We start from the raw sequence: 9,831 nt of genomic DNA, 5'->3' as shown, positions 1-9,831 counted from the left end.
GAAGTGGCACTGTGGCTCAAGTGGTAGAGCGCTAGCCTTGAGCTGAAGAGCTGAGGGACAGTGCCCAGGCCCAGAGTTCAGGCCCCAGGACCAACAACAAAAAAAAATGAGGACAAATTAAGAAAAAGACTTATAGAGCCTGGAATAAATTTTGGTTAAGGAGAGAGTCATTCATTAAATCTTATATTTCTCCAGCATTATTTTTCTGAGAGAGGGAGAGGGAGAAAAAGAGAGTGAGAGAATTAATCAAGAAAAATGTCCCAGATGTTTCAGGAAGAAAATTAATCAGACAGGTACAGAAGCACACAGTGTAATCTCAGCACTGGAGAGACAAGGGTAGGAGGATTGTGAGTTTGAAGAAAATAAAGAACCAAGAGAACATGAAAAAGGGAAAGGTAAAAGAAGAGGAGTTGGAGGAAATACAATGGGCAACAGAGTCAATCAGTCATGGGTTCTAATTTTAAGAAACAAACACAGCACCCTTCTTAAAGAAAAAAAAAAGATTAGGCCCACCACGCTCATGGAAAAGCAGATTTATTTGACACTGCTGGAACAGAGACAATAGAGGTCAAGGAACTAGAGGCGGCAATGCGGGTTCTGGGCTTTGAACCAAGGAAAGGGAGAAAAACAAGAAGAAAGAATGACAATGGAAGTGCAATTGATAAGAAAGGATGAGAATTAATGAGTTTCAGTTGACTTTTTGACTATGGTAACTCAGAAATAGTGAAAAGATGCCAAAGAAGGAACTCTGGAAGCTTTCTGTCTCTTCAATGATGATGAAACTGGGAAGATATCATTCAAACATCTGAGGGGTGTGGCCAAGAGGTAGGGCACGAAGTTGACTGATGAATCACTACAGAAGCTGACTGCTGAAGCTCATGAAGATGGAAATGGAGAAGCCAGTGAACAGGGAGTTTCTGCAAGTCATGAAGACCAGACTCCATCCATACCAGTGTCTTCTTTTCTACTGTAAGCAAGGTTTAGAGCCTGCCATTGTGTGAAATCTGGCCTTTGAAAGTGCAATCCACCCACCTCTTCCAGACCTTCCCCCCATCCATATAATTAGGGGAAGATGATCTTGAATCTATTTTAAACCTGAAGTGTTCTTTGATAGTAAAATTCTTTTTCAAATGGCCTGATGATGAATCCTCAAAAGCAGAACGGGCATACACTAAAGTGGAACAGAGGATCTTCAAGTCTGAACATAGCCATTTCATCTCACATTGCTTCACTCTGGTCATTCATTGCACACAGAGGCAAACACTGAGCAACTTCTTAAATGAGTGCTTATACCCCATCACCATAAACATCAGTTGGTACCTGGGTACAGTTTTCTCTTTTATGCAACGCAGTAAACTCTTGCTCTGCCATTTGGCATGTGTTAGTGTGATTTGTTTTGTTTTAAACATAAAAGAATTCTTATTTTGAGGTGAAGAAAAGTATGGAATTATCGAAGTATAGTCTCTGACCTTCCAAGGAATCCTTAGCCAACTTATGTAAAAGGAGGCACCCAGTGTCTCCTAGAACATTTACTGTGATTGGGTAAGAGATTTTAGTAATGAATAGATACCTATTGTTGCTTTCAATCAAAAATATATGAGATCATTTCCCAGGTAGGGACTAGACGAAACCTTAAGCAATGAGGTCAGCAGTAATCCTCAAGAGGTTTCTCTCTCTCTCTCTCCCCCCCGCCCCCCCCCTCCCTCCCTCCCCCCTCTTCTTCCCTCTCTTCCTCCTCCCTCCTCCCTCTCCCCGTTGGCCATGCCCTGCTCAAAAGAGACCCCCTCACCCCACCCCCGCCAGCTCCCCTGCAAGCAGACTGGACCTGCTAAGGAGGGCGGCTCCGCTTTGTGAGGCTCTCCTAGCACGCCACGACCCCGACGCTGGGGTCCGCGCTGCAGGCTACGACCTGTACAGTGCCTATGATTATATAATACCACCTGTGGAGAAAGCCCTTGTGAAAATGGACATTCAGATAGCTCTTCTTTCTGGGTGCTATGGAAGAGTAGCTCCACGTTTTGGCTTGGCTGCAAAACACTTCATTGATGTAGGAGCTGGTGTCATAGATGAAGATTATAGGGGAAATTTTGGTGTTATATTGCTCAATTTTGGCAAAGAGAAGTTTGAAGTGAAAAAGGGTGATCGAATTGCTCAGCTCATTCGTGAGCAGATTTTTTTATCCAGAAATTGAAGAAGTTCAAGTCTTGGATGATACTGAAAGGGGTTCAGGAGGTTTTGGTTCTACTGAAAGAATTAAAATTTGGGCCAAGAATAGAAAATGAAAAGGCATACTTTTTATTAAAAATAATAGGTTTTGTGTCAAGTGTTTTTGGTGTTTTGCACCATAGTAAACTTAATAGTTTTAACTTGTAAAAAATAGTTTATTTTCTTAATGATAGAAGGAAAGTTTACTTCTGTCGGGATTATATGGAAACTTATTTTGTGTTTCTGCAATTGGTAGTATGAAAATCTATCTGCTTTGTGAATACTTGGCAAGTTTTAAAAAATCAGATGTACAATTTAATTCAGTAAAGGGTATCTCTTTGGTTCTGCTTTAAAAAAAATTAATCCTCAGGAATAAGGTTGGTAGCATTCAAATATGACCTTAAAATAGCTCCTTATTAAATCCTACTTCAAAGAGCAGACAAAAATCTTAGCTTTCAGATTGGCATGGTAAGAAAAATGAAAGCTTTCTGTATTTCAGAATGGAAGATTTAGGTGTGGCAATGCCTGGATGTGGCTAGGATGAAATTCTGTGCCTGGTTTTCTGTTCTGTTCGTTGGGTGCTGTGAGCTTGATACCAGTTTTAGCCGTGTCTGTTTATACACTGATGTGAGAAGTTAAATGATAGAGACAGACAGACAGACAGATATGACAGGGAGATATGACAGACAGATATAGCAGCCTGCACTAAGAACTTTACATTAAAACTTCAGAATAGCTGGGCAACAACCCAGCCACATTGGTTTTTTTTTTTTTCTTTGTGTATCAGTCTGACTTAATGCCCACCTGGCCACTTACTCCCATTCTAACAACCACATCCCAGAAGGGATTGGATCATGAAGACAATCAAGCTATACATAGAAAACAGGTCCCGGGCTGGGAAGGTGGCTCAGTGGTAGAGCGCTTGCCTTGCATGCATGAGGCCCTGGGTTCGATTCCTCAGCACCACATAAGCAAAAAGAAAAAAAGCCAGAAGTGGTGCTGTGGCTGAAGTAGTAGAGCACTAGCCTTGACCTAAAGAGCTGAGGGACAGTGCCCAGGCCCAGATTTCAGGCCCCATGAACAGACCCAAAAAAAGAAAGAAAGAAAAAGAAAACAGGTCCAACCTCAAAGTTGCCACCTACTTACTGACCTAAAATTGATATTCTTTTTTTTGGCAACCCTTTCCTGCACATTCCCAAGAATAGTCAGAAGTATTCAACCTGACTTCTTCAGAGATTCAACAGTTTATAGGTTCTACAAGAGGTCACTTTCCTTCTAAAAGTCCAAAGTAAGAAAGAGAAGCTGAAGGATTTCAGAAATAAATAGAATCACAACAGCAAATGTCTTCTTTCCTAAGGCTTGTGGCTGCCTCCCATTTCCACATTATCTCTTCTACTTAAGGTCACTAGAATTAACAAATACAAATACAAGATGTTCAGTTACATTTGTGTTTTAGATGAACAACAAATCATTATGTTTCTGTGTGTGTGCCAATACAGCACTCAACCAGCTGAGTCATACCTCCAGTACAGTATTTTGCTGGTTAATTGGAGATAGAGTTTCTCAGCCTTTTTTTTTTAACCTAGATTGGCTTCAGCTCAGGATTCTCAGATCTCAGCTTCCTAAATAGCTACAATTATAGGCATAAGCCACTGGCACCTGGCCAACAACTCATTTTTATTATGACTACATTACATGGCTGGGAGGGAAGTTTACAGTTTCTCAGGAGTTTACAAACACCTGTGTTTTTCTGACAACCTTCCTCTTCCTGCCACTCTGGAAAGTCTTTTCTAAGGGTTCCCACAATAGTTCCCTAGGGACAGAGATTGTCCCACGCCAGCCTTCTTTCTCCCATGGCACTTTCACTAGTGCCCAGAGGAGGGCTAAGTGAGCAAAGAGTAGGCACAGCCTCTCTGCATCTGGAATCACTATTTCCTCTACATATCAGGCTCTGTAGTCTGATTTGACCCACATTTCAGCCTTTGTAAAAAATGATCCATTATCTCTTCCTCTTCCTCCTTCCTAGTCCCTCCCCCACACCTCCCTGAACCATAATTCATCACATACTTATATCAGGGTGAAAAGACATCCCAAGTTGATGGCTCAGGGATGAGCTGTCTTGAATTCAGACCTCTGGGAATGTCTGAAGGACTGATGGAGTTGGTATGTGGGGGAACACCTTGTGGAAAGTTCTAACAGCAATAAAAATGTGTGTGAAGCAAAAGAATGTTTGTGGCCTTTCTATGGGACCCAAGGAACCCACACTCGGCTGGAGTAGGGGAGCCACATCCGGGGATGGGGTAACCTAGGACCTGCACAGTGTCTATAGTGTGTGGACTAAGAGATCTCTTTGAGGACTCCAGGAGAAGTGGGATTCTTGACTCAGTTTCCCCATCTAAGTACTGAGTGTGCTGATCTGATCATACTTACAAATAGAATACTTTCCTTCTTCTGTTCTTATCTATAAGCTAGACCCTAAGCAGAAAAAAAGAGATTATGAGATACTTCTTGAAACTGACTTATCTTTTCAAAAAGTCAGTGAGTGCTAACAATAGATGCTGGAGGGGATGTGGACAGAAGAGAACCTTACTGCATTGTTGGTGGGAGTGTAAACTTGTTCAACCACTTTGGAAAGCAGTATGGAGGTTCCTCAAAAGACTCCACATAGAGCTCTCCTATGACCCAGCAATCCCACGTTTGGGCATTTTCCCAAATGATCACAAGCAAGGTTATACTAAAGCTACCAGCACAACTATGTTTATTACAGCATTCTTTACCATAGCTAAGATATGGAACCAACCCAGATGCTCCTCAGCAGATGACTGGATCAAGAAAATGTGGTATATTTATACAATGGAATTCTATGCCTCCATCAGAAAGAATGGCATTGCCCCATTTGTTAGGAAATGGAAAGACTTAGAAAAAATTATATGAAGTGAAGTAAGCCAGGCCCAAAGAAACATAGGTCCCATGGTTTTCCTTATTTGCAATAACTAGTATATGTCTAGAACAAACAGAAAAGGTCAAAAGCTATGTACATATGACCATATAAGATGATGTTAAGTGAAATGAGTCCCAAGATAGGGACACAAGTGGTTTTTTTCTTTCTTGCCATTGTTTTTAACATATTTAAAATGTACTATGTGATTTTTTTTGTTTCTCTTCTATGTTCTTCCCTCACAGTATAACCCCTGTTTTCACTGTATTTGATGTCAGTGCCCTGCATCTTGTATATACATTTTTCTGATTTGGGAAGGGGAAGGGAAATAACGAAATGCTGAAATAAGGATACAAGTTGACCCATTGTAACAATAAGATGTACAAGACACTATGTTGAAAATGAACTTTATAATTTGGTGGAGGGAGGGAGGAGTTGGGGAGGTGGAGAGGGAAGGGATGATATGGGCAAAACAAAGGAGGAGGAAACAGTGCTTGATAGGAAATGTACTCGTTACCTTACTCATGTAACTTTAACCCCTCTGTACACTATTTTTACAATTAAAAAATCATAAAAAATAAAAATAAAAAAGTCGGTGAGTGGCACAGCCGCGAATAACAATGACACATTATGTCAGGTCTGTGACAAACCATGGTTCATTTCCAGCAAATGGAAGTTTTAGATGTTTCTACAAAACAATGGGAAGCTACTCTTTATGCATCAACTGAGCACAAATAGAGTCAAAGGGGCATTCCATTATGCCTCAATGTATTAAGCATTGACATTGAGTTGCTTCATATTTACCAATATCTTACAGATGAAACACAATCCATACTTCATTATTTTAAATAGTTTATTTTGCAGAAAAGGGTCCGAATCAAAGACTTGGTCATTTATATTAACAGATAAAAGGAACTAAAGAAACTGAACTCCACAAGAGAGGTCATAAACTGCCCCTAGGTCAAGGAGCACTAACTAACTAAAGTTTGGGCATTCATGATATAGGGTGTTGTTCATAAGGATTCCTTCCACATAGCTTCTCCTCAGGTGATATGCCAAGTCTTCTAGTCCTTCATTACCAAATTATCTTACCTCTTTTATTTTTTACTTTAAGTCATTGTACATAGGGATTTCAATTCAACAAGTCAGACTATGAGTACAATGCATCTTGATTAATGACACCTTAATTCTCTTTTCTATTTGTTCCTCTGTCCTTCATTCTTGTGGGTACCCCCGATTCCAGCCTCTCTCCTCTCCATCCTTTTTGATCTCTATCTTTGCTTTCTCATCCTCCAATCTTTCCACCTCACCATCCTTCTTGCCCTCTATCTCCCTTGCCCCTTTTTCTCTGCTTGCCAATGTGCTGCTCCTAACTTGTTGGCCTAGCTCCTCTGACCCCCTGATTTTCGTATTAGGAGTCCCCCTTTGTGTCCTGGTTCCATTGCCTTTGCCCATAAGAGACTCTCTTTGCCCCTCTTTGTATCTTTTACTTACACTGTAGTTGATGTACATTCCCTTTGATTTCTTTTCATTTGAACCCATTGTGAACACCATATCAGTCAGCTGAATACCCTTAGCTAATTTCTTTATTTTATTGTCATACAGGGAGAATTCCAAATCCCAGGATCGGTGGTGCTTTATACGTTCCATCTGTTCTTTAAAATGCTTCAGATCCTCCATGACTGGCGGAGCGATTTTGAAGAAGAATTTAAAGCCCACATTCACAGGGCTCTCACATTTCAATATGTCCAGTAAAAATTGCATGCTGAGTGTTATTTCTTCATTCTTTTCCTGCTCCTTTATCCCCACCAGCCTTTCCACCTCTCTTTGGGTCTCCTTCCCCAACTGGCTTGGGTCCTCCTTCACCAGGAAAGACATGGCATAAAAAAATTCCTGGAAACTAATGTGTCGGAAGCTGTAGAATTTCTTCATGTCAAGTCCTTCCTGATAATCATCACAGTTCAGGAAAGCAGTAAGGCTGGGGGCATGTAAATTGTGCCTGCTGAGGTCTGCTTCTTCAAATAGGAACCTCTGATGTTGGATGCCCTCAGCTGCCAAAGAGCACAGATTCTTCAGGACCTTGTGCCGGGTAAGCTCAGAGCAGTTAGGGTCCTCATCATCGGTGGTCAGAAAGGTGGAGATATAGGCAGTGAAGATGTCAGTACTATTGCTGGGTGTCTCCAAGACCAACTGGCCTCGTTCCATCTGCCTCTTCAGCCAGGAGCACACTACCCAGCAAATGCCTGGAACCTGACATGCTTTGTAGAGAACAGCATTGGTAGATACTCTGTGCAAGGCATCCCTGGCTTGTCCCTCATCTGTAAAAAAAAGGCTGAAATACTTCTTCCTTTCTTCCTCCGAGAAGCCTAAGATATGGACATGATAGTGACATCGTTGATCCAGCATGGGCTCCAGACTCTGTAGTGCAGGAGGCCGAGTAGTGATGAGGAGGGAGCAGGTAGGAAGCAATTTCCTCTGAATTAAAAGGTGTAGCACATTCTCCATGGGACTGGACCTCCGCTTCTGTAAGTGTCTTTCAAAGGGCCTCTGTAGCTCATCAAAGCCATCCAGGATAAACAGAAGTCGCTCCGGCTGCTTCAGAATCTCTCTGACAGGGGCTTGATTATCTCCACAACACCAGAAGACGAGCCTGTCCAGGTCACATGTCCGAAACAAAACCCCTTCCCTGCAGCTCACATAAAACACATAATCAAACCGGTCTTGGTACAGGGTACCCGTGGCCCAGTCCAGCATCATTTTTCTAACCAGGGTTGTCTTTCCGGTGCCCGCAGACCCTTGTAGCACTACTAAGGCTGGGGATGGACAGGGCTCTTCTCCTAGACTAAATAAAGTCTCTACCTCCACCTGGACAGTGCCCAGCTCCTGCTCCAGGTTGGGGCAGGGAGGTGATCTTGGGCTTTTTGAGTTCAATGCCGCCACCACCAGGAGCAGCTGACTGTAGCTGCCATTGACACCCCAGGCTTCCTTCTCCTCCAGGCAACGCACATGCTCTCGGTATATTTCTCTGTAATCTAAACCAGACAAATTGGATTTTAGCACTAGAATAAGACCAAAAAAGGTCAAAGGGATGATTTGCATTCTGGCTCCCCTCTTCAGTGCCCCCTTTAAGCTTCTCTAACTAGTTTTCCTATCATGATTACAAGTCCTGGGGAATGATGTATGTATATACAAGTGTGCAAGTATCTAAGCAAGCATTTGGGGGGGTGGAGAGGTGGGGGGTACATGCATCTGGGCATATCTGTCTGAGTGTGTGAGGATGTGTTCTGTGGGTGTAGGTGTTTGTGGTGTGTGACTGTGTGCTTGTATCCACACATGCTCATGGGAACGGATGGATGGAAGCTTCCGTGCTGTGCAGGGAAAGTTGTCAATGAGCATCCACAGAACTCATCTCCAGTGCATATCTGTGTGAAACTATACACGTTTGTGAAACTATGTGTGTGCACCTGAGTGCTCAGGTGAAATGTTCCCATACAAAGAGGCCCGACAAAAGAGAAGAGGGGGAGAAAAATGGAAAACAGTGTCTTTGCTTGAGGAAGGGCCAGATGCTGAAGTAACCCATGAGCCACGACTTTGGGTCCATGTCCTCCCACTTCTAAACTGTGGTGTAGCTCTCAAAAATAAAAAGAGCTAGGTGCCGGTGGCTCGTGCCTGTAATCCTAGCTACTCAGAAGGCTGAGATCTGAGGATCACAGTTCAAAGCCAGCCCAGGCAGGAAAGTCCATGAGACTCTTATCTCCAATAAACCACCAGAAAACCAGAAGTGGTGCTGTGGCTCAAGTGGTAAGGGCACTCGTGTTGAGCTAAAGAGCTGAGGGACAGCACCCAGACCCAGAGTTCAAACCCTGCAACCAATAACAAAAAATAAAATAAAATAAAAAGAACCTATGGGAGAGGCAACGACCACCAACAGATCCCTCCCCCAGATGCCCTGCAGAAGGGACAAGTGGCCAGTTACACTTCATATCCCCTTCCTGCTCTCAGATGACATCAATCTACTGAGCAGGCTGCATGAGAACAGGTAACCAAAGCTGCTACCTTTTCCATGAGACACAGCTCAGCTGCCTAGCAGGAAGCAGCTAGGAACAGGTGTGATCCCCACAGCCTGGTGCTGTCTCTTCTGTTGGCAGAAATCCCTTCAGAAATATCATCCCCTCGCTAGAACAGCAAATGGAGATAAGAGATGGGCTGTTCTAGCCATCAAACCCATGCCCTTGTCTCAGGATCTATACCATCATTTGTTGAAATGCTTACCAGAGAGCATTTCATTAAGGCCCTGGGGCATTGGGAAACAGAAAAGTGAGAAAATACATTGCAGACCCAGGAAGTGGAAAGAAATGTTAAGAATGATGCTGATACCATCTTAATCTCTCCCTCTCCCAGTTGCACTCACCGTTCAGACAAACGTGGCTGAGCTGATCCACAAGTTCCAACAAGTGCATGGTCTTCAGGGCCCTGAGCACCATCCTCACAGCCTCGTGAGCCCCATACATTAGGGTTAGCCGGGACGCCAGGTCCACTGGGCTCAGGCCCTGCAGCTCTCCCCGAGCCAGATGCGGTTGACACATATCCCGTAAGTGGAACTTTAGTATCTTGAAATTGTTCTCCTCCAGGTCACTCAAGACCAAAAGCAATGCCTCCCTGGGAGTTTTGGCTGGAGCCCAGGCCAT

The 9,831-nt window shown here is 43.3% G+C and overlaps 1 protein-coding gene and 1 pseudogene across 2 annotated transcripts; one reads left to right on the top strand and one right to left on the bottom strand.

Moving 5' to 3' along the window:
- The first annotated feature begins 1,761 nt into the window (after window positions 1-1,761).
- Window positions 1,762-5,881, top strand: LOC105995009 (annotated as a pseudogene). The gene is made up of 2 exons (XR_001175542.1): window positions 1,762-2,264; window positions 5,810-5,881. The product of XR_001175542.1 is annotated as a deoxyuridine 5'-triphosphate nucleotidohydrolase, mitochondrial pseudogene (transcript).
- A 477-nt stretch (window positions 5,882-6,358) lies between these two features.
- Nlrp10 (NLR family, pyrin domain containing 10) lies at window positions 6,359-9,831 on the bottom strand. The gene is made up of 2 exons (XM_013028683.1): window positions 9,555-9,831; window positions 6,359-8,175 (listed from the first exon to the last, which is right to left on the bottom strand). Exons 1-2 carry the CDS (start codon window positions 9,829-9,831, stop codon window positions 6,359-6,361), a joined length of 2,094 nt encoding a protein of 697 aa, XP_012884137.1.

Source organism: Dipodomys ordii, unplaced genomic scaffold, assembly GCF_000151885.1.
Source record: "Dipodomys ordii isolate 6190 unplaced genomic scaffold, Dord_2.0 Scaffold113, whole genome shotgun sequence".
NCBI lineage: Eukaryota > Metazoa > Chordata > Mammalia > Rodentia > Heteromyidae > Dipodomys > Dipodomys ordii.
Note: the sequence above shows the minus strand (reverse complement) of the source record. Positions and strands in the feature narration are given on the sequence as shown.

Excerpts from the sequence above, each read along its gene's own strand:
- Nlrp10 (XM_013028683.1), bottom strand. The coding sequence starts at position 9,831 with ATGGCCTGGGCTCCAGCCAAAACTCCCAGGGAGGCATTGCTTTTGGTC. Across the intron at positions 8,176-9,554 it reads CAGCCACGTTTGTCTGAACG|ATTACAGAGAAATATACCGA; the intron begins GTGAGTGCAACT and ends TGTCTGGTTTAG.